This window comes from Xyrauchen texanus, chromosome 27 (assembly GCF_025860055.1).
Source record: "Xyrauchen texanus isolate HMW12.3.18 chromosome 27, RBS_HiC_50CHRs, whole genome shotgun sequence".
NCBI lineage: Eukaryota > Metazoa > Chordata > Actinopteri > Cypriniformes > Catostomidae > Xyrauchen > Xyrauchen texanus.
The window spans coordinates 16,212,966-16,238,116 of NC_068302.1; the positions used below are offsets into that span (position 1 = coordinate 16,212,966).

General features: G+C 40.2%; 2 protein-coding genes across 8 annotated transcripts in view; both read left to right on the forward strand.

Annotated features, from left to right (window-relative positions):
* LOC127620755 (solute carrier family 23 member 2-like) overlaps positions 1 to 5,405 on the forward strand; it is a 77,417-nt gene extending 72,012 nt beyond the window's left edge. For all 3 annotated transcript variants that reach the window (XM_052093975.1, XM_052093973.1, XM_052093974.1), the window contains exons 14-15: positions 61 to 156; positions 602 to 5,405. In XM_052093975.1, coding sequence (XP_051949935.1) covers positions 61 to 156; positions 602 to 855 — 350 coding nt within the window. In that variant the 3' untranslated portion in view covers positions 856 to 5,405. The remainder of the gene's footprint in view (positions 1 to 60; positions 157 to 601) is intronic.
* A 5,058-nt stretch (positions 5,406 to 10,463) lies between these two features.
* Positions 10,464 to 25,151, forward strand: part of rassf2a (Ras association domain family member 2a) — a 29,919-nt gene continuing 15,231 nt past the window's right edge. The window contains exon 1 of one of the 5 annotated variants that reach the window (XM_052095153.1): positions 10,464 to 10,740. Coding sequence is in view for 1 of the 5 variants with exons in the window: in XM_052095151.1 (XP_051951111.1) it covers positions 15,265 to 15,323 (59 nt within the window). In the remaining 4 variants the exon portion in view is untranslated. Of the gene's footprint in view, positions 10,741 to 15,199; positions 15,324 to 16,288; positions 16,433 to 25,151 lie in introns of those variants that run through there. The other 4 variants (XM_052095152.1, XM_052095151.1, XM_052095154.1 and 1 more) reach the window with 4 other exon arrangements.

Sequence of the window (25,151 nt, forward strand, 5' to 3'; positions counted from 1 at the left end):
ATGATTGCATGACTCTTGAGGAACCAGTGAGAAACCTTGTTTTTTTTTTTTTCTTTGTAGGTGTAGTGCAGATGGACCAGGTGCTGAATGTTCTCCTTACAACTGCCATGTTCGTTGGAGGTTCTGTGGCATTTGTGTTAGACAATACTATTCCTGGTAGGTGCAAATCTCACAATAATGATTAGTCAGGAGAGGAAGATGTTGTATTTGTTTTCATAACATACTTTTTCATTTGTTGTCTTCCATCTTGTTGGTCATGTTGTTTCCTGTTGTAAAGGGTTCCCACAGTCAAATAGAAACTGAGAAATATCAGGGAATTGTTTATTAAATTGTATGAAAATCTTCATGAAAAAATCTTGGAAATTTCGATAGTAAATATACACTTTTTATAGTTATGATCTCCTTTGAAATATTTTATTGGATAAATTGATTCTTTTCAATTAGTCCGTTCACACATCGATTAGAGAATCAATCTGAATCAAAATTATCCTTAAAAATCCTTATCCAAAAATTACAAATGAAAAAGTCATGGAAATGAATTGTTCAAAACATGTGGAAAACCCGATTGTAAAGTTTCTTCTTTTTAACACTCTGATTTAAGGCACTCCAGAGGAAAGGGGGATCCGTAAGATGAATCGTGGAAGCAGCAGATCTAAACGGGACGGAATGGAATCTTACGACCTTCCTTTTGGTATGAACTTCCTGCGCCGCCATCGCATCTTCCAGTACGTCCCAATCAGCCCCACTTTCACGGGCTACCAATGGAGTGTTCTCACCCATAGCTGCCATGAGCGGAGCAAAAGGAGAGAGGATGACATTCCAGCAAAACCAGAACTGGGAGATAGTGGGGTATAGTTTTAGCCCCAGTAGATTTTAGGTGGGAGATATAATGGTCACTGCAAAACTTTCATTTCTACCCAGTAGGTTAAACCCCAGGCCACTGCTGTTTTAGTTCTTTAGTAAACAGACAACTACAGTTTTCTTCCCACAGTCCTTTAAAAACTCTGGAACTTTTGGTCAACTCAAGAGGTTGCCAACACTAAGGTTTTTTTTCTAGCTGTTGAAAAGACTGTTGCTAATACTTTGACTGCACAACAGCTTGAAATTTTATTTTAAGGTGTCTCCATGACAACACTGAATAGATGCAATTCGGGTAGCACTAGTTTATCTATTTATTTGTGTGTGTGGTAGGACAGGAGAACAGAGACTGATCGATGAAAATTATATTATAAAATCTACCAACTTTGAGACATCAGTGTTCCTTTTTTAGTGGACCTGCACTGTGCTGATTGGATATGCTACAATTGGAATTTACAAGTACGAATGAATATTGACCACTGTCTTACATATGGAAGTATTTTAATGACAAATGCCTTTAAAAAAAAAGTACACTGAATTGCACTTCATGAAAAATAAATGCATTACATTAACAGTGCAATGCAATTTTATATGGTTGTGTATATAGGGATGTCCCGATACCATTTTTTGGAATACGAGTACTTTTTTGCCAGATTTTATTTTTTATTAATTCCATATCAATGGTTTCATTTTTATCATTATGCATTCATTAAAACTTTAAACAAAATGTTTTATTTGTTTTTATCAAATAAAGTGCTTTTATACAGAACCTCAGAGCACAATCCAAAATATTTATTATTTTTGTCAAATAAAGCGCTGCTTAACAGGGCATCATGGATGTGAGATATTGCTTAAATATATTACATTTACTATTGATTTATTATTAGTAGTATCACAGTGATTATTACATAGCAATACAGTAGTGATCTATTTCGTTTGTATGTTTTTCGCTTTAAATTGAGCTTTTATTTTGGCTGAGCTTTTATTTTGAACCGTTTCTATGTTACAACGGTAGCTTCTCAATCTGGTCAAACTGGTCGCTGCGTGACTCAAAGTGATTATTAAACCGAAAACGGCTGCTATTTAATTAAATATGTAGTCTGTATGTGCCTCATGCTAAAAAGTGAATTAGCGCTCTGCTCGCTATCATCTGCTACAAACAAGGAGCGCGGTGCTCGTTAATGTGTTTTCCATGTCAGTCAAGGATCTCTAAAAGGGATGAGCACTTTGTGTCTACATGCCAGCTTTTGCAATTTAATATTCCCACTAGGACATAACGTGATTTTAATTGTGCGCTGAATGTTTGCAGAATTACATTCGTACGTCAGATGGTATTGGTTTTTAGTATCGAAGCATTTTTACGAGCACCAATACAAGTATATCTGCACGGTGTCTGACCCAATTCCGATACCATTATCGATATCGGGATAGTTGTATATTTGAATTGGGGAAAAAATGTGCGTGCCGATGCATAAAGTTAACTGAATATGAATTTGGAAGGTCAATATTTATGATTGAATTTTTAATGATGAAATATTGTGACATGTTTTCAATTGAAATATTCATAGTTTCGATATACAACCAAATGAAATTGCATCCCTAAAGAAATGCAAAAGCACTGATTATTTTTCTAATTCACAATGCTTTTTTTTTTCTTCAAAGACATTTGTCATTAAAATACTTCCATACTCACACCTCCACATTATCAAGTGTGCACACAAACACATGCTCACACTTGCTTAATGCACATCACTGGCTGGGATCCTATTAATGCAAGCAGCTTATTAAAGTTAAATTGTAATGCAAGGTTAATGTGCTTTATGTTTGAATTGCACTGCTTGTTAAAGCAAGAATTAACGCACAAAATGAAGTCAAACCTACTTTGCTCGTTCCTAATTTAACTTCCAGTGTCTTGCTTCCAAAAATCAAACTTTGTTGTGTCCAAGTACCTAGATTATGTCCATATGTCTTAAAATATGGAAAATTATTTACTTATACAAAATGTATGTAATTTGTTTTATGCAGGAATGACGTAGTAAATGGAAATAGTTCTTTTTATCGATTAGTGCTGCTATTTTGATAAATGGCTAATGTTGACTGAGTGCAAAATGGCATTTTAATACTGAAGTTAAGAAAGATATCACCTGGTTATACATTTTTCTTATCAGCAGTAAGAAATGTAATTTCTGCCACTTCAAAATGCAGATGTTCCACAGGAATGCAAAAGGCTGAATGATGATAGCTATGCAGCAGGTTAAACAATATGAAAAAGCAATGAATGTATAATCGGCGTATGGTTTGCAAAAGAAGGTAGACTGGAAGAGAAGGAAAGAATAGCTTGAAAAGCTCCATTTATGGACTATTTTCAAACCACATGGATCTTCCATCTGTATAATCCTGTCCAGTACGCCAAGTTTCTGATCTGTCCTTCAATTGATAAAGGTGACACTGCTCATATGTGGTAGTTTGTGGGCACAGAGAGGAAAAGAATGTTGGCGATGGGCATTTTGTGACTTGCTCTCCAACTGTACAAATCCTATTATACAGCATTAGCACAATCTATTCTTAATTTTTTTTCTATTACTATTTTCTCATGTTTTGTTTACAGGCTTTTTATGTGGCTTTTATTAAAAACATCTGTACAAAAACAATGCTAATATGTACAATATCAGCAATTGTTAAAACGCCTTCAAATTCCATAGAAGATTTCAGTCAGCTACTTTTAAACGGACTGCTGTTTGATGACATCAGGGGGTGTGAATGAGCCAAATATGTGCAAAAGTTTCAATTATGTGCATAAGTGCTTTGATAACCTTAGATTTTCACAGCACTTATAATCTACTTATGCCACCTGATGGTTATATCTGTACCAGAGGCTTACACCCTCAGACTTAATCCTCTTGGGATGCAGTTTCTTTTTATTTATGTATTTATTTATTTATTTATATGTAGTATGTCTACTAACTTTGTATACATTCTTTTGCTGCCTGCACAGCTTGGAAAAAAAAAGAAAAAGAAAAAATAGCTCATTTAATCTGTTAGATTATGCTTGCCAGCTTGATGGAATGAGAAATTGCAATTTTATATGAACACAGTTCCAAGATTTGCAACATACCTGGTGCTTCCTAATTGTGTCATTCCGAGAAATGTTTGCGATATTTTATTTCTTTCCATAAAATGCATTCTCTCTCATTCTATCTGACCTGTAATGCAGCCTTCGGAACTAATTAGCCAGTTTTTGGTTTATTTTGTATTTGTTTCTAACAGAAAATTTTATTAATGCAAGGACCATTTTACTTGGTAACTCAGTGTTATGCCTGTTGTTTTGTTTTCAGCCTTATTTTCAGATTTTTACAAAGGTTCTGCGATCTTATGTCGTAGAATATTGGGAGAGTGTACTCTTAAGTAATAGTATTTGGGACCTGAAAAGCCAGATCTGAGATATGGTGCTGTACACAAGGTGATGGTAAATCACTTATTGTTAACTGGAACTTGCAACAGGGTGCTGCAGTATTGAGTAGAATCAGATGTACAATCCAGTTCACTCAAAGTCAATACATGCATTTGATACTGTAAGCATTGGAGGTAGTCAAAAATCAATGACTACTAGTACATTTTGTTCCCAAAATGAATCCTATTTTACAACAATCAGCACTCCTGAGTGTAATTAATTGTCTGAGATGCTTTATCCAAAGTAAAAGCAACTAAGAAAGCCACCCATCTCTCAGCATCTATAGTGCTTGCCAGTGTGTCAGTCCTAATCTAACAATTTGCTCCCCTCAAACTGTTTATTATGTTATTGAATGCAGAATATGACTCAAATGGACCTTCTAATGAAGACCTCTCACTTCCTGTGCCATTTTATTATCAAAGTTGATTTTATTGACCAATTTTTAGCATCTGTCTTTGCCCCAAATTCACAATTATTAGGGCTTAATGCTTTATTGATGCTAAATATGGTTTTGATAAGAGAATATTGTGGTATAACAAGATGATTGGATGAAACTCAGTATCCGCTTGGATTAAGAAAGGTTGTGATTGGTCTTAATAACATGGTTGAAGAGAGTTTAATAAAAAAAAAGAAAAGCCCTTCAGTTTTTTGAGGGGGACATATCTGAAGAATATACTTAGTCTATCTGAAATGTACAATATCTTTTCAAATATGTTTATTCTTGTTTTTTTATACATTATTTTGTGTTTTTACAGACAAAAGATGTTTATAAAAAAAGAACGCATATAATCTTGAATCATCATGCTGCAGATCGCACCATTTTGTTAAATTTTTATTTGAGTAAATCTAATTCTCTCTTCTTCTTTTGTCTTTTTTAAATCCATAGTTTTGTTAGCTAGATCTTTTTCATATTGTATTTTTCTAACATTGCTTCCTGTTCATGTTAATAGTAGTATAAATTGACAAAGAGGTGAAATTATAAATCTATGAATATATATGTATATATGTATTGAATTAAGTACAGATTGTGCTATATTCCTGTTAGTAGCAACAGCAGAAATTGTTCCTTGTTCCTAAAAATATTTAATAAAATGTTTCGGAGCAAATCATGAAGTTTCGTCTTGTTCTTTGTGTGTCTGTGATGTATTTAAATGAGCAAAATGATACAAAGATTTTGCTTCGATGTTTTAACCATGTGTCAAAGATAAATCAAACATTTGTGGATAACCAAAACTTAAGACCAGTGAGTCTCAAACTTTGCACACCAAGTCCCAGAGCTGCTATTGTTACCTCAAGGGTCTATTTTACTTGAATTAACCCATACATTTTTTTTTGAAGAAGAGCCATTTTTTCAGTAATCTTGCATGTTCCAAGTTATTCCAATTTTAATAAGACAAATCAATAATTACAACAAGCTAAAGGTACTTTCAGAGTCAGACAGGAATAACGATCTATTCACAATAAAAACAGAGTAAGACAATGCTAAACTTTTCTGAAGTAATCCGGAAGTATATCATTAAAATTCTGAATTGAAGACTTTAGTCTACGTTACAACATTCTAAATCAGTAAACCAAATTATATATAATTGTAAACAGCTTTAAGATCCCCTTTTTATTGTCACTCAATAGGGAAAATTAAATATTATTCAATACAATAAAAGTACGCATAAAATGTATTCGATTATAAGAATGCCAAAATAAAATAGGGGAAGAGTAAATTATATATCATATCAAGCATACGAAAAAGTAATTAATAACAGAGACTTAAATGGGATCATATACTACTGATATATATATATATATATATATATATATATATATATATATATATAAACTATATGAATATTAAATTGGTAACACACACACACACATATATATATGGGCCAGGTTTCCATTAAAGATATCTCTGTATTTTGCTGTGTTCAACTTTCCTTCAACCCTGACCAGCCCCCCAGTACTTGCCTGACCGACCCCCCAACCCCCTACAGCATGATGCCATCACCACCATGCTTCACCATTGGGATAGTATTGCACGGGTGATGAGCAGTGCCTGGTTTCCTCCAGACATGATGCTTGGAAGTGAGGACAAACAGTTCAATCTTCGTTTCATCAGACCAGAGAATCTTGTTTCTCATTGTCTGAGAGTCCTTTAGGTGTTTTTTTTTTTTTTTTTTTTTGCTAATTCCAAGTGGGCTTTCATGTGACTTGCCCTAAGGAGAGGCTTCTGTCTGAACACACTGCCATAAATCCCAGATCGGTGGAGTGTTGCAGTGATGGTTGTCCATCTGCAAGTTTCTCACATCTCCACACATGATCTCTGGAGCTCAACCAGAGTGACCATTGGGTTCTTGGTCACCTCTCTTATTTAGGCCCCTCTCCCCCTAATTCTCAGTTTGGCTGGGTGGCCAGCTCTAGTAAGAGCCCTGGTTGTTACAAACTTCTTCCATTTAAGAATTATGGAGGCTACTGTGCTCTTGGGAACCTTCAAGTCTAGTCAAGTCATTTTTATTTGTATAGCCCTTTTCACAACACGCATCGTTTCAAAGCAGCTTTACAGAAAATCATGCATAAACAGAAAACGAATGTCTTAGAGTCATCATTGTGTAGTTTGATTAAATATGATTGTAAATTGTGTATCAAAATGCAATAATAATTCTATTTATAACCCCAGTGAGTAAGCTGAAGGTGACTTTCAAGGAACACCAAACTCCATAAGATGTTGGTTAATGGTGAAAAATAACCTTGGGAGAAACCAGACTCACCGTGGGGGCCAGTTCCCCTATGGCTAACATCATGCATATAATGCCAATATTACTTATTTATGAACAGTGTATGTCATGGTTTAAAATGTATAAAATAAGTAACTTTTTAGGGCCAGTATTTAAAAAAATATTTTGCATGATGTGTAAGATTAATGAAGAACTTTGACGTTCATCCTGGATTAACTGTAAAAGTTCACATAGAGACATTGTCCTTTGTTAGTTGGCTGATGAAGTCTTTTGTTGGCAATTAATTGATAGTCTATGTATTCCATTTTAAGAGTGCATCATTAGACCGAGGTGTTGCAGGCAGAGATCAGTGAGGTGTACCACAGTTAAACTGGCAGGTAATTTCGGTGAGGTCTACCATAAGTCCAATGTTCAGGCAATGGCATATATGAAGTATACCATGTCTTATGGTTGGAGTTGGCATCAGTTCATCCTCTGAAGTCCATCGTAATAGACTGAAGTGATGTTTGGCTGGCACCGGCTGCAGTTAGTCATCATCACTCAGAGACACGTAGCAGTGGAGTCTGACACGAAGCAGGAATGGAGCTGGATCTGGCCAGCTCTGGTAACCTTGGGATATGAATCAAAGGAAACAAATAGATGCCATTCAATTTGCTGCAGAGTTATAAGTCATGATAAATGTTTCTGGTTTCGGCATACCTAAATAAAGCAGCCTAATTGTGAGTTGAAGGATAAATTAGGTGTATGACTGGCTAAATAGATTCATTTTTAGTCTAGACTTAATCTCAGTGAGTGTGTCTGTGTCCTGAACAGTGTTAAGGAGACTATTCCATAGATTTGGAGCCAAATAGGTAAAGTATCTACCTCCTTTTGTTGATTTTGATATTCTAGGAACTATTAACAGGCCAGAATTTTGCAATCGTAATGAACGTAATGGAATATAGTGTGGTAGGTAGAAGGTCACTTAAGTACTGCGTAGCTAGATCATTCAAAGCTTTGTACGTAGTTAACAGAATTTTAAAATAATATGAAATTGAACAGGTAGTCAATGTAAAATGATAAAATGGGGCTAATGTGATCAGATGTGTTGTAACTTAGTAATATTTCTGAGGTGGAAGAATGCTGTTCTACAAACATTGGATATTTGAGATTTAGATTGGTATCAAATATAACACATACAGTAAGTTCTTCGCTGTAGAAGACGATGTAACAGTACAAATTATATTTGAGTGTATTATTTTTAGATGTTTTTGGTCCAATATTTAGTACCTCTCTTTTGTCGGAATTGAGTAGAAGGACATCCAATTTTTTATTTCATTGATACACTCTGCTAATTGTATGATTATGAAATTTCATCTGCGTTTTAAGAAATATAACGTTGGGTATCTTTGGCATAACAGTGGAAACTTATTCCATGATTCCTGATAATATCTCCTTAAGGAAAGAATATGCAGTATAAGGAGAAAAGCAGAAGCCCTAAAACTGATCCCTGTGGCACTCCATACTTAACTTTTGTTTGATTTGAAAATTCCTCGTTTTCATAGACAATGTGGTAGCAGTCTGCTAAATCCAATAATGCCAACATAATTCTGCAGCCTATTCAAGTGAATGTCATGATCAAAGCACTAGAAGAGAAATGGGTAACACTTTATAATAATGGTCCATCAGTAATAGGTAATTATGCAGGAATAATGCAGGACAAATGAGTAGTACTACACTAACACTTTAGTTACTGCTATTAACTAATATGGAAACACAATTAACTAATCAGTAAGTAAAAGTGAACTGATGGCTGAGATAGTTCACTGTTAGGTAATCAAAAACTACTGAATTATATTTGCCTCATTGAGAACTATTGTGAGTGTAAAAACATTTTAAAGGTGACCCAGAGAATTGCGATGCACCTGAGCTAAATTTCAAGTGCCCTAGCAAAGTGCCTGAATACTTCAGTCAATATGATATTTCAGTTTTTATTTTTAACAAATTTGTAAAATTACAAAATCAGGTTTCTGTCATTAGGGGTTATGAGTGTAGAAAAAAATATTTAAAGCATTTTAGCATAAGGGGTCTGAATAATTTTTGAATGCTATATATATATATATATATATATATATATATATATATATATATATATATATATATTAAAACTAATATATATATTAATTTTAAGTGGGTCATGCACACAGCACCAAAATCTTATAAAACCATCAAACACGAGTTTTGGTTGCCCATTTCTAAGAAGGGGTACAAAAGCTATAATGTAAATCCTAACATCTCTATGAACACGTGAAAAGGGGTGTTTAATAGCACTTTACACCATAAATAAAACATATGGCAAGCTAATCATCAAGTCCCAAAGAAAAGTTTTACAGTCCTAGCAACTACCTTGAGCTGAGACATTAGCAGACATGAAAAAATATCATTCCAAAATCTGTCACTGGCAAAATGATGTTCAATAGAAGACAGTTGTTGAAAGTGTATATGTATTACTTTTTTAGGCACCTCCAAAGTAAGAGACAACATTTCATTCATTGTACAATCTACAATGATTTTTTAAAATCATTTAATTAATCAAATCAAGTAATTCCTAGTTCAGTATAAAGAAGCTCTTAGTACACTGTGCATACATACTGTATACTTAAAGGTGCATTAAAAAAGTTTAAGTCCTAAGGACATGAATTGTGATTTTGCTAAATATGTAGGAAATCATGACCACTTATATTAAAATGAAGACTCCAGTCATATCAGTAACCTTATAAAAGCAGTTTTATTCTACATGGAGAGGGTCCACACATGGGGGCGGCCATGTTAGAATCACATGACCAGCCGAATACTACTCGCTTAATCTCAGTAACTGTCCTGTTATTTGACACTTTCACTCACTGATTAAAGTAATCATGGCTGACTGTGAGTACTACATTTCTACAATGGCATCTGAAATTTAAAACTATTGATTTTAAATTATGCTGCATCCAAGCCACTAGATGTCAGTGTAAGTCCAAGATGACACAAGGATAAAAGTTACTAAGTACACAATTAAAGAAATTGAACAAATGCACACATTCTCTTTTCAATTTTGGGATTCCTATCTTTTGAATTGTGAACCCTAAACTTTATAAGTATTTAATTAAAAAAATCAAAACAAACACATTAATATTTCAACATTTACAACTGTATAAACTAGCTATACTAGTGTATCTAGTATCCAAAACTCTTAATCGCCTTTAATATAGCATTATTATGTATATAGTTTGAAACACCCATGTAAACATTTGATTTTGAGACTATTGCTGTCTTTTTCATACTGTACTGGGCTATTGTTTTGAGGATTCCCTACAGTACTAAACGCATATGTTCTCCATCACTAAAGGAGCAGTGCGAACAAAGGGGCGTCAAGAGAGCGCGCTGAATGGCTGAACTGCTATCTGAGGTCTGTAACAACAGATGGGGTATTCCTCCTCAGACGCCCCTCTAAAGCCCCGATTGTTCCCGATGTGTGCACAGAGAAGCTCGAACCGGTCCGAGTTGGAGTAAGCGAGAGCTGGATCGGAGCATTACATCGCGGATCGTAGATTTGTTCAGTCTTGGCTGGACACGTAGATCCATAGATACAATTAAAAACTCTCCAAAATCTGATCTGAGAAAAGTGCGTCGTGACATCGGACATCTGGGGAGCAGAGATCAGCGCGCGTGGTGAGAGGGGTGGGTTGTTTGTGTGCAGTGTCTCAAAAATGCATTCATGTATATGTGATGTGTTACTCAATTGTCAAAACTAGAGATGCAGAGATGTTGATATATATACCCGTCGCTGTATTATACTGTCATTTGTTTGCAACTTTGTATCATAATGTGTAATATGAACAGTTGTTGACTATTTACATTCTTTGAGAATGTCTTACTGGAAATGTAATCTAATATTCAGGCGTCAGATTACGTTACCGCCTGTGCGCTATTGTCAAGTTTATATGCCACAGTGTTTAACATTTAGTGTTATTTATCTAAAAAAAAAAATCCTTTGGAAGAAGTGAGTCGTCTTTGAGTTCTCGGTGTTACCAATGGGAAAGTAACTGTGCACTGAACTGACTCGCCTAGTCGCCTGTCATCATGTCTTGTGAGATTACATAACGGGTCTTGCCTTGTAGCCAAATCATCTTAAAGGAATAGTTCACCCCAAAAATGTACTCACCCACGTGACTTTACTAACTCGTACGATGTTTCTTATGTGGAAGACAAAATGAACTGTTCATGCTGCTCTTTTCCATGCAGCCTAATAAAAGTCACCAGGTGCTGTCAAGCTCAATAAACAACATACAAGTACCATACAAGTATCATAGAAGTCTTCTGAAGTTATGTGATATCTTTGTGTGAGGAACAGACTAAAATATACGTTTTGTGTGAGGAGCAGGCCTAAATATAATTATTTGTAGGGTTGTGAATCAATTAAACATTTTAAACTAAATAATCACACAGTTTTCTGTGATTAATCATGGAACATGATACATTACAACAAACATTAAAAAAAATGTAAAATACTTTTTTAGGTATAAATCTTTGATACAAGTATGCATGCCAGAAAATTAAAAGTGGGACTACATACCTGTGTTCTGGTGGTTTACAGTGGACTAAAAAGACCTTTCTCTCCCACACCTGGCTCACCGCTTGCTGGTGAAGTCTCCATTCTCTGCACAATAAATCCGCTTTCACGTTTATAAAGCTGGGGACATTCGTTGCACATAATGAACAAGCATGCGCTGCTCCACACAGTCAGTTTCTGTGCTAGGATATGCAGTTGAGTTGAGTGTGTACCTCCTGAAAATTGAAATGTTAACCACAGGAAGTGTGGGGGGGGATGGGCATTAGTGAAGGTTCAGGAAGTAAAACAGAATGGATACTGCATTAATAGCGTAATTTTTTTAACGGTTAAATAAAAACTTTTAATCGTTATTAAGCGTTACATTTCCAAGCCCTAATTATTTACAATACATCTAGCCCTCTACCATAAGTTTAAAATTGTATTTGCACTTTTCATTTTGTTGCATGGAAAAGAGCAGCCTGGACATTTCACGTTTCTTTTTTTGTTCCAAAGAAGGCAACAACAAAAGATTTGGAACGGACAGAAGGGTGAGTAAATGATGGCAAAATTTCATTTTTGTGTGAACTACTTCATTAACAGTGATACTTACATCTTCATATGAGTGACTTTGTGGTAAACTCTCAGCACAGGCGAGGCAACATTGCCTGAGTCCCTGTCTCTCTTTGATTTTGCAAACAAAACAATTGGGTCCCACTTTATATTAAGTGTATTTTATTACTATGTACTAATATTAAAATGCACACAACACAAATACTTATTGTATAACTACATGCTGTTCTGCAAAATTCTCACAAGATTCACATTTGCTGCTATTGAGGTTAAGGTACGGCTAGGTTTAGGGATACGGTTAGGATTTAGGATAAGGGTTGGTCAGGTTAACAGTGTAACTACAGATTTAATTAAACGCAGGTACTTTAAATGTAAGTACAATGCAACAACACATATTTACATCATAAGTACATTGTGTCAAGTGCTTAAGTACATAGTATTGAAAGACACTTAATATGAAGTGGGTCCAACAACTGTATCTTTTCATTTTTGTAAACTAAACAACAAAGGCATTTCAGTACTGCCTTCAAATTTAAGTTACTCATTACCAGACTGACTTTAATGATGCCACAGATGCAATGTAAATTTAAAGCACATTTGGGCATCACATTTTCCATTCTGCATATTGTGAAGTAGCGGTGTTCTGTCTTCTGTCTCATATTTCATAACTCCTTGGAGTCGCAGATACACACAGCAGCAGCCATCAGCAAACACCACGACAACTGTGATTGAGCAAGCTGGTAAATGCATGAAAGGAGGGAAGGAAGAAGAAGGGAAGAGGGAGCAGACGCATGACTTTTGATATTGTTGGAAAAAGCTTGTTGTTGGTCAGTCAAGTGTTTTCCAGGTTGCCTTGGCGATTTAAACAATAGCCGAGCTAAAGTGTTTGTGAGGAGATGCTGGTTGGGGGAGGTGAGGGAATGGAGTGTTGCTGCATTACTTTCATTGTGCAAGTATTTGTGTGTGTGATGGATGAAGGCCAGGAAACAGCAAGGGGAGATCTTTGCTTTAGCGGTTGCTTTGGAATTGGATACCAAGAGGGAACTTTCAAATCAGCGGGAAGAATGGGATGGAGCAGTGGCGATTGTTGTATTAAAGTCATTGCAAACAATAGAATTGATGAACATAAAATAATCCAGATAGAATTTATTATTGAACACAAGCAAATACACAAAGAAAGAGATGTTCATCGACAGAGAATGGAAGGTCACTGTTTGGTTAGTTATGTGTGTTAGAGTGGTTTATGCATAGACCACAGCTTCCATCCTGTCTGTACCACTTCCAAACCCTGTTCCCTCCAAATTAACATATGTGCCTAGACAACACACCACCAGCCCATCAGACAGTCTGTGCTTTACAAACATGTAATTATTCCTAATTAGTGACTTACGTAGATGTTATTATGCAGAGTTGATCTTTGGGAGGTATGGAGGATAAAATAGTTACAAGTGTCCAAAACACTGTGTTTAAAAATAGTCCTCTTTTTCATTCATTTTTCATAGACTTCCCTGACATATTAAATGGTAGAGTGTACAGTTGCCTAAGCGTGGAAAAGTACATGGTTCACAAGACGTGGTGCTCAAGTAGTTTGACTTCTGTTTCATTGAAAATATTGAAAAAGTAGAGCAAGATTGTGTTGCAAATGAACTTTAATTTTAGTAATATGAATAAATGTATAATTGTATAACCAAACATTGATTAAAGAAGCGATTAAAGGAATAGAAAGATTCACCCAAAAAAAAAAAAATAAAAAAATCTAAATTCTGTCATAATTTACTCTCATGTTGTCCCAAACCTGTGTAACTTTCTTTCTTATGTGGAACACAAAAGGAACATTTTTATTGAATATCCATTCCATCTATTTAAAATAATGGCAGTTGATTGTGGCTCATTTTAAAGCTTAAAAAGCACCAAAATGTATCATAACAGTAGTCAATGCAGCTTGTGTATCATATTCCAAGTCTCCTGAAGGCATATGATTTAAGTGATAAAGATAAAGTATTTTTATTTAAAATATTGACGTACATTGCATATTCATAAGCGCTATGAGAGACGCTTGTTAACAGTGGCATGAGTGTTCACTCGAGAATGTGCATTGTTTTAGTGCTAAAATATAATAAATATCTCATAAATAAGTGGGCCACTGTGAACAATCCTCTCTTATAACTCGCATGTGCGCATGAACAGACTTTCACTGAAAAATTACTTACATTTTGGGGGTTTTCTCAATCGGATGTCTTCAAAAGACTTGGAATATGATGCATGAGTCACATGGATTACATTTATGATACATTTAGGTGCTTTTTTAAGCTTTGAAGTTATAATAAAGTCATAAAGGCTTGGAATGACATGAGGATGAGTAAACTATGACAGAATTGAAACTTTTTGTGTGAACTATTCCTTTAAAGTTTGGCGTGAAAGCAGAGAAGGTTAAATAAGATCACATGGTATTGTGACATACGTTTCAGTCAGTCCCAACTTTCGCTCTTTGTTGGGACATGATGGTACATGCAGCTACTCTATATTTTCCAAAACAAGAGAATCTCTTTAAGCGTTAAATCACTTTTTTTCCCCCTCATGGTTCTCCTGTTTTTTCTATTCGGGGTGTCTTGGATTGACGTTTTTAAAGAGCTGTTTTCTACCTTACAACTTTTTGTGATGAATATAGTACACTAAAGTGCTTGCTCTCCTCTAATCAACACCTGACAGCTCTTATGGCCCATTATCCATTGATGTGTATCAAAAACTAAATAGCTCTTATATTGATCATCTGTAGATCTAACATGACTATATTTAGTATATGAAATATTAATGTCTTAATAAGCTGCTCTGGGTCGATTGGTATTGAATATTTCATCATCTCATGAATGAGCGTAGCGGGTGTTGAGAAAGATGTGGGAGGGGCCCGTACATGATCACACACACACACTCTAACATTATACTTACTTAAATGGGCACACTGGGTCAGGAGATGGTGGTGTCGATAAGAAAACATGCCCGTACAAAAGAGAGACCCTGTTGTTTGCTTGTGGGATAATGATCTTGTGGAAGGGTTATCATGTTGGTGTTTTGTCATGGACTGAATGGGGCCATTACCGGTTCCCTTTGGGGTTCACTTGGACTGCACCTGTGCTCTGATTGTGTATGTACTTTCTTAATGTTTAGAGACATTCAAAGATGTCCTTAATTAGTAGAAAAGTTTTCTCTAATGCCTCTAAAATAAAATGTTCAGCATTTTTATGGTTAGGGTTTGTCTACAGTAAAAATATTTAGCTTATATAAAAAGTATATAGCTTGTCCCCATTTAGATAAGCTAAGTAAATGTGTGTGTATAGGAATAGATAGTATAGCCCTTGAGTTTTATGTGCTTATATTGATATGTTTGCTAAGTTGTTAGTGTTGGTATTTAATAAGAGTGGATGTGTGTCTACACTCATTGTTTACTTTATAAGGGACACTATGGTCCTAATAAAGTGCCCGCCGTGGTCTTCTGCTATTGTAGCCCATATGCCTCAAGGTTTCGACGTGTTGTGCATTCTGAGATGATATTCTGCTCACTACAATTGTACAGAGTGGTTATCTGAGTTACTGTAGCCTTTCTGTCAGCTCAAACCAGTCTGGTCATTCTCAATTGACCTCTCTCATTTCCATCCGCAGAACTGCTGCTCACTGGATGTTTTTTTTTGTTTTTGGCACCATTCTGAGTAAACTCTAGAGACTGTTGTGCTTGAAAATCCCAGGAGATCAGAAGCTACAGAAATACTCAAACCAGCCCATCTGGCACCAACAGTCATGCCATGGTCCAAATCACTGAGATCATATTATTTCCCCATTCTGATGGTTGATGTGAACATTAACTTAAGCTCATGACAGTATCTGCGTGATTTTATGCATTTCACTGCTGCCACACGATTGGCTGATTAGTTAATCGCTGAATAAGTAGATGTACTATTTCTATATTAAAGGTGTTCCTAATAAAGTGCTCAGTAAGTGTTTATGTCTATGCGTTTAGATATCTGTGAACTTGAGACAAGAGAGAGAAGGGGAGGATACAGGGAGAAAGGCAGGCAACTAAACACCAATGTGACATTAGGGAAGTCAGAGGCTTGAAAGCCTCATGTCAGTTCCAAATCAGAAAGAGGAAGCATGTAGGAGAGCGAAGCACTTTAAATCTGTGTGTAACATGAGTTCACCGCTTACCAAGGCTTTATAAAGTACCAGGCAAAAGACCCCTGTTTCCATCAAAGTAAGGTAATATCCATTCAGATACGTTTATTTACGTTTAATTCAAGAAACCACAGAATATACAGATATATTAGTGGAACTGTTTACTTGTTCTGTCTGTTGATTGATTGCTGGATATTTAAATCAGTGTCCTGCCATAAAATGGGATTGTTTATAGAATTTCAGATGAAGTGGAATAAATACATGAAGGTTAACACAACATTATTGGCATGATTCTCAACAATTACAATATTACCAAAGCATATACAGTATCACCATAGACAAAAAGAAAACATATAAGGTGAAATATATAGAGGACCATTTTTTTATTTCCAGAGATTTTTCATTGTTTTTTCATTATTTGTGACTGTATATGCATAGCTCCAAAAACCTGATGTTTGTGAAAATGAAATGACAGACTGGGCTGATCGAGTCATAGCAGTGTCTCACTAACACTTTCAGTTCCTTCAAAATGCACATTAGGCTCAGCTAATTAAGGCATCTGTTTAAAAAAAAAAAATTGTAAATCTTGTTAAAGATCTGGTTTGAATCGAGGCGTTTGGTTTGAAGCGTTGTCACTAATGTTGAGTAACTGTAACAGCAGAGAAACAGCACCCCTGTTGTCATGCACCTGTCTTCGTCTCCGGAAGTTTCTGTGAAGCCCATTCAGCTGGCTAGGAAGGAAGCCTTGAGTAGCACAGTTGGCAATGTGCCGGGGAACCTCCAAACAGGAGTATATTTGTCAGCGACTGTTAAGTGTGTTTAGTCTGGTGTTACAATGTTTTTTATGGTCAGTGTGTGTGCTTGTGTGTGTACTTGTGTGTGTGTGTAGAGATGTAAAAAGCTGTTTTACTTTTTTGTACTTTATATCATCACTAACTATCATTTGAGTTGACATGAGACTATTTCAAATAAACTTTTTAGCATTAAAGAATTCATACTCTGAAGAAAAACATCAGACTAACCACATGACCATTGAAAAATATATAGACTTTTAGGAAGTAGATGAATGACCTGAATGGTTTGATATAAAAAGTTCAAAGTTATTAAAAAAAAATGTTGGTTCATTTTAAAATAATATTATTTAACCCTTTAAGCTCGGATGGATGAGCAAAGAAATTATTGTCAAAATGTTAATAATTACAGTCTTGACCAACACAAAATAGGTATTGTTTGAAGATGCTCTTCTTTTCAGTGCATATAGGCATGATGGCTAAACTGAACAAGTGCTTTGAAATGATCAGTTTTGATAATATTTTTATAATTTTGCACTATACTTATTGTTGTAATTAGTAAAATCATCAAATAGCCATGTGTTATATGTTGTTGGAAAGCTCTCAAAGAGTAGAATACATCCAAAAATAAAACAAAATTAAATATCATATACCATTACATAGAGGAGGCGATTATCTTTCAAACAAGCCCACACACACAATGCTTAGATCATTAGATAATTGGCATGAAGCACAATGTGCACATAGCATCTGGCTAGCTGGCATCTTGCAATCTGGGTGAAAACATGTTAGCTTTCCTGGATCAAATGACGTCATCGGAAATTATGTTGCATAACGTAACACTAAACCAATTGGACTGAGTTCAGATCGGTGCAAAAATCATCCATATTTGGGCAGAGAGACATGTGATTGTTGATTGTTTCATATGGCCACCAGGAGATGGAGACAAGTACATGACACAGACTCAATGACGACTCAAATGACACAGAATGAAACTCATTCTGTGAAATCTCATTACTAAAATAATGTCTGCATGCTATGCAAACCTTTAGTCATTGTTGTGTTTGCATGTGTAATTAGTTCTTTTTTTTATTTGTTTTGAGAGGCATTTGGACACTAAGAGAAGTTCTATTACGAGAGGTTCTCTCGTATTGCGTAAGCTAGCTTACGCTACGGGAAAGATTCATCTTTTCTGAGATATTGAAGCCAAAAAATTATCCTTAATTTTGTATCCATTGTCAACGCAGTGCAGCAACTGCATAACTTGAGCGGGCTAGCTAGCGAGCTCATAGGTTGCTCTGCGGCAACTGCTGCAGCCTATAGACGAACTTGAGTGAACTTGCCTCCAATGACAGGCGCCCGCGCCGTCACTGCATCAAAGCCCGCCAAAATGGGCATGGCTAGAGTGCATATAAGCGTAAGTTCATAGGCTGGAACCCTGATTTTCATCTATTCAGCGAAGCTCTTCGAATCTCTGAACTGCAGAAGTCGCGTCACCGTTCGAGGGGCATCTAGCAAGCTTGGACAGCGCTCGAAGAAGCCGGCCGTCTTCGCCACCTTCAGCCATCCTGCGAGCTACGCCATCCGGCGACGTATCCTTTTTAGAGCAAGCAAGTTCCTCAGCGAACTTCACAAAAAGAGCAACGAGCGTCTTTTTTAAGATGCCTCGCACCACCTGCGCCTCATGCGGCGCCCATCTCAGCGCCGGAGACCGCCACCTCATCTGCGCTCTCTGCCTGGGACTGGAACATGCAGAGCTCGCCCTCGCTGACGGCGGATGCGACCTCTGCAAGGAGCTTCCGATGTCGACCCTGCGGGCTCGACTCGAAGCACTCAAAACCGAAGCCGACGTGCCGCCTTTCGTTTCGCCGCGCAGAAAGAAGCGCCGCTCCCAAAGGCTGCCGGAACCGGTGTTAGAAGCGACTACCTCGCCGGAGCCTCTCCCTCGAGCCTCGCTTTCAACCTCCCCGTCCTCCCGGGACGCGCAGTTGCCGCCGAGCGGCCGCACTGTTGCCATCTCGGATGACGAGGCGGAGGATAAGGGCTGCTGTTCCATCATGGCTTCGGACAGCGAGGAGTGGTCAGGCTCCCAAGCCTCCTCCTCGGCCCAGGAATCCAGCAGGACCCGCGCCGGAGTCGAGGAAGAACTAACACGCCTCCTCACACAGGCCGTTGACCGCCTCGGGCTCGAGTGGTCACCGCCCTCTGAGCAGGCTCCCAACAGACTCGACGGCTGCTTTCTTCAGAGCCGTCGCCGCGCGGCGCCCGTGGCCCGGGCCGCGCCCTTCCTGCCGGAACTCCACGCCGAGCTCTCTAAATCGTGGAACGCGCCTCTCTTGGCCAGGAACCGATCCCACGTCTCCACCTCTCTTGCTCTGGTGGACGGCGCCACCGAGAGGGGCTACTCTTCCATCCCCCCGGTCGAGGATTCGGTAGCAGCACACCTTTGCCTGCCCTCCGCGAGATGGCGATCTAAGCCAGTGCTCCCGTCTAAGGCCTGCAGAACTACTTCCGCCTGTGTTGGCCGCCGGCCGGCCAAGCCGCATCTGCTCTGCATTCCATGGCCGTTTTACAGATCCTCCAAGCGGACCTTCTCCGAGAATGGGATGAGAAAGGCAGGCACCCAGAGGCTGTTTCAGATCTAAGGAGCGCGACGGATCTCGCCCTTCGCACCACCAAAGCTGCAGCTTAAGCCCTAGGGAAGTGCATGGCCGCGCTGACTGTGACCGAGAGACACCTATGGGTAACACTGGCCGATATGGGAGAAGCTGAGCGCTCCACGTTCCTCAACGCGCCGCTCTCTCCGTCCGGTCTCTTCGGTTCCGCGGTGAGTGGCATTGTTGACCATTTTTCGGAAGTCCAGAAAGACACCCAAGCCATGAATCTCTTCCTGCCTCGTCGCGCTAGCTCCTTTGCAGGCCACCCACGTGACCAGCCTCCTGCACGTGCCTCTTCACAGCTCAGCAAAGCCAGACTTCTCAGCGTCGACAGGGCGGCCGCCCTAGAACGCGCTCAGACAGCCGCCGCAGACCGCCGCCCCCCCGCGGGCCTCGGCCTAAGATTGCGTTGAAACCTGAGCAACCGAAGTCCTCCTAGCTTTGTTAAGGAAACGACGGCTCAGTCCCGCCCTGGCCGGACCACCGTCAAAGCTTCGCCCCCTGTCAGTCCCCTTCTCTCAGGCTACTGCAGTGGTGGATTCAGCAGCCAACAAGCCGGTGATACTGCCCGCTTGCCTGCACTCAAATGCCGTTTTCACGGCGACCCAAAGAAATCTTGTGAAAACCAAACATGCCTTATGTGTAGAAAATGTGCCCACAATCCAGTGTTCATCCCTACACACAAGCATTACACTTCCCGTGTCCCTATCAGAGCCCACTCACATAAAACAGGCACAGCCAGCTCGAGTGTTAGAGTCAATAAACGCGCCCACGAATCCATGCGCGCGCCCCTTCTCTGCCCGCTCTGTCACACGGCCAGCAAACACCTCTCTGTATGTAAGTCCCATGCCCGTGACTATGCTCGCGCATCACTTCACAGATGTGACTCTTTCCCCATTCACTTCAATCGGGAAGTCACTCACAGAACAGCCTGTCCCTGCTGTCTGCGAGCAGTCATGCATAAGCACAGTAAGCGCGCTCACACATTCTGTTCAGCTCGCTGTGTGCGGCAATCAGGGCGACTTGGCCATTCACCCTCTAGCGTTACGCTTCAAAGCGTGGAAAGCTATCCCAGGGATATCCAAATGGGTGTTAAGCACAATAAAACAGGGTTATTTGCTACAGTTCGCCGCCCTCCCCGCTTCAGAGCGCGGCTCGAAACTACTGTGAACACGGAAGCAGCCTGCATGCTTCGTTCAGAAATAGCAAACCTTCTGTGCAAAAGGGCCATAGAGAGAGTGCCACCTTCTCTGAGCGAGTCGGGGTTTTACAGCCGTTATTTTATTGTCCCCAAGAAAGACGGCGGCCTCAGACCAATATTAGATCTCAGGGTTTTGAACAAGGTGCTCGCAAAGAGACCGTTCAAAATGCTTACAATCAGGAAACTCCTCGCGCATGTGCGCCAGGGGGACTGGTTTATTTCTCTCGATCTGAAAGATGCCTACTTTCAGATTCAGATAAATCCCCGTCACAGGCCATTCTTGAGATTCGCCTTCAACGGCCAGGTTTATCAATACACCGTCCTTCCGTTCGGCCTGTCTTTAGCACCCCGTACTTTCACGAAGTGCATGGATGGACACCCCTGCGGAGTCAGGGCTTGCGAATTCTGAACTATTTGGACGATTGGCTGATTTTGGCACAGTCACATACGGAGCTTCTGTCTCACAGGACAGTTCTCCTCAGTCATCTGAACAGTTTGGGTCTTGCAGTCAATTGGACCAAGAGCTCACTACAGCCCAGTCAGGCAATTTCCTTCCTTGGAATAGAACTAGACTCCATGGCGATGACGGCTCGCTTATCTACACAGCGCGCGCCGTGTTCAGCGACTAGCCGCGTCCTTTCAGATGAACAGCCTCACGCCTCTGAAAAAATTTCAGAGAATGCTAGGTTACATGGCCTCAGCCGCAGCAGTACTTCAGCTGGGCTTACTGTGCATGCGCCCGCTTCAGCATTGGCTAAACACCCACGCGTCTCGCCGGGCTTGGGCCACGGGCCGCCAGCCGATCAGAGTGACTCAGACCTGTATCTCAGCTCTGCAGCCCTGGGCAGTGGCCGAATGGTATCAGCGGGGAGTGACGATGGGAGCTGTATCTCGCCGAAAAGTCATCTCGACAGATGCGTCCAACACGGGTTGGGGCGCGGTCTGCGAGGGCTCTCCGGTTTTTGGCCTATGGTCAGTTCAGGAAAAGCTCCTTCACATAAATTGTCTGGAAATGATAGCGGTCGAGTACGCGCTCGTGCGCTTCCTCCCGGTCATTCAGGGTCACCACGTCCTGGTCCGTTCGGACAACAGATCTGTGATATCCTATCTAAACCGTCAGGGCGGTGTCAGATCCAGGAACCTCTTCCATCTGACAAAACGCATACTGAGTTGGTCCCAGTGCCACCTGCGCTCGCTGAGGGCGACGCACGTGCCAGGCCACCTGAACGACGGCCCAGACAGACTGTCCAGAGACAATATTTCCCCAGGGGAATGGTCCCTGCACGGTCAAACAGTCCAGAAGTTATGGAGCATATTCGGCAGAGCAGAGATAGACCTCTTTGCGTCAGAAGAGAACTCTCACTGCCCAGTATTTTTCTCGAAAAGCGAGGACGCGCTGGCCCAGAACTGGCCCAACCGCCCGCTTTACGCCTTCCCTCCCGTCTCGCTATTGCCACAGGTAATACAGAGGATCAGGGAAACGCGTCACTCGGTGCTCCTCATAGCCCCACGCTGGGAGAATCAGACATGGTTCCCGGAGCTTACGCAGCTGTCACTGACAGCCCGTGGCCCATTCCAGTGAGAGCAGATCTCCTCTCTCAAGCTCGCGGCACGATCTGGCATCCCCACCCAGGGCGCTGCACGCGTGGGTGATCAACGACTACCCGTCGCTTTGCCAGAAGGAGTAATAAACACTATCATACACGCTAGAACCCCTTCCACGAGAAGACTCTATGCGTCCAAATGGTCTGTGTTTTCAAAATGGTGCACCGACAGAGACCTGGACCCACGGACATGTGGGGTGTCGTCGCTGCTTGTGTTTTTACAAGAGTTGCTGGATAAGGGCAGATCCCCATCCACGCTCAAAGTGTACGTGGCGACCATCGCGGCGTTCGCTGAACCCCTGCACGGCCAGTCACTGGGAAAAAACAAGCTGGTCATCCGCTTCCTCAGGGGAGCTAGAAGGATGAACCCCCCGGGCCCCCCTTCGGTTCCTATCTGGGATCTTTCCGTAGTTCTCGAAGCTATGAAAGCCTCCCCTTTCGAACCGCTTCAATCCGTGGATTTGAAATACCTTTCACTCAAAACCGTTTTTCTGACTGCCCTGTCATCAGTTAAACGTGTGGGAGACCTTCACGCGCTGTCTGTCAGCGCTGCGTGTCTTGAGTTTGGACCAAGTGACTCCAAGGTCATTTTAAAGCCTAGACACGGCTATGTCCCCAAGGTGATCGGTACTCCTTTCAGAGCACAAATTATTTCCCTATCGGCGCTGCCAGCATCCGATAGCGAACGCGGCGCCAATCTCCTTTGCCCAGTCAGAGCACTGAGATTGTATACTGCGCGCTCCGCCTCTTTCAGACGCTCTGAGCAGCTTTTCGTTTCGTTCGGAGGGCGCACCAAAGGTTTCGCCGCCTCGAAACAGACACTGTCTAGATGGATAGTGGACGCTATTGCTGCCGCATACGCGTCAAAAGACCTGCCATGCCCGTTAGGCATTAGGGCTCACTCCACTAGAGGCATGGCCTCCTCGTCGGCATGGTCCAGCGGGATTTCCATTCACGACATATGTGTGGCAGCGGGCTGGGCTTCCCCCTCCACCTTTGTCAGATTTTACAATCTGGAAGTGCCCGCCCTGCAGGCGAAACTACTAGCGGTTTAATACGCTACAGCTCCCCTGGTGAGCTGCACTGATGGGACACATTCCACACAGACCGGCACCGCCGCTCTGTCTTTTCCTTCCCACTATGTGCTTATGTATTACACACACACTGGCCCGCACTCTTGCCGGCCAAATGTTATTTCCCCACTCACAAGGGCTCCCCCGGGTCACCCCCACCCCCGGGGCTCATGCAGTGGATGCTTGGCGCGCACGGCGTTGACAATGGGTTCCCGTAGCGTAAGCTAGCTTACGCAATACGAGAGAACCTCTCGTAAGAGAACGAATCGGTTACCTTACGTAACCTCGGTTCTCTCTAGAAGAGGGAACGAGTATTGCGTAGCCGGCCGTGCTCGCGCCACGAGCGATTTTCGCTTCATTCAATGAAAATCAGGGTTCCAGCCTACGAACTTACGCTTATATGCACTCTAGCCACGGCCATTTTGGCGGGCTTTGATGCAGTGACGGCGCGGGCACCTGTCATTGGACGCAAGTTCACTCAAGTTCGTCTATAGGCTGCAGCAGTTGCCGCAGAGCAACCTATGAGCTCGCTAGCTAGCCTGCTCAAGGTATGCAGTTGCTGCACTGCGTTGACAATGGATACAAAATTAAGGATAATTTTTTGGCTTCAATATCTCAGAAAAGATGAATCTTTCCCGTAGCGTAAGCTAGCTTACGCAATACTCGTTCCCTCTTCTAGAGAGAACCGAAGTTACGTAAGGTAACCGATTCGTTTTTGTACATTAGGATAAATTATTTTTGTAATGCTATAACGTTTGATTGCTTTGTTGATTCAACACAAAACTTTACCGTTTCAGTTGACATGATTGGAAACAAAACAAAAGCACTTTTTCGGAGCCACCATATTTACTCCCAGAGATAATGTCAAATAAGAGAAATAAGAATTGTTGTTGTTGTTTTCAGCAGTTTCTTAGGCTGAGAGTCTCAGAATTTACCATAAACTATATCATGAAAAAATTTAAAAGCAATAAGCCTTTCATTTTGGGTATCCCACTGAAACAGGAAATCTTTAAAAACACTCTCAGAGCTTAAAGGGTTAATGATTAGTTTAAAAGTGTATTTCCTAATATATATTATATAATTTCCTATTATGAAAATTATTTCATTGTTTATTCATCCTCAATGTTGTTCCAAACACAATGAGATAAAACTTGTTAGACTTGTTAGATGGGCAAATTTTCAGTGAATAACAACTTGAAATTATGTTTTACCCTTAAACAAATGTATTGCATGTTTTCAGAAGACTTGGAATATAGCATCCATATCATTTGGTGTACTTTTATTGAGGTTTTTTGATTTGGAGCTTTATTGACCTTGGCCACTATATGCTTTTTTGCATGGACAAGAGCAGAGTTAACATTCTTCCATAGTAGAAAGAAAACATATGGGTTTGGAACTACTTGAGGTTAATGATGACAAAATTTATTTTATGTGTGTACTGTCCCTTTAAAAGAATCTTTCCATTATATTGTTTCTT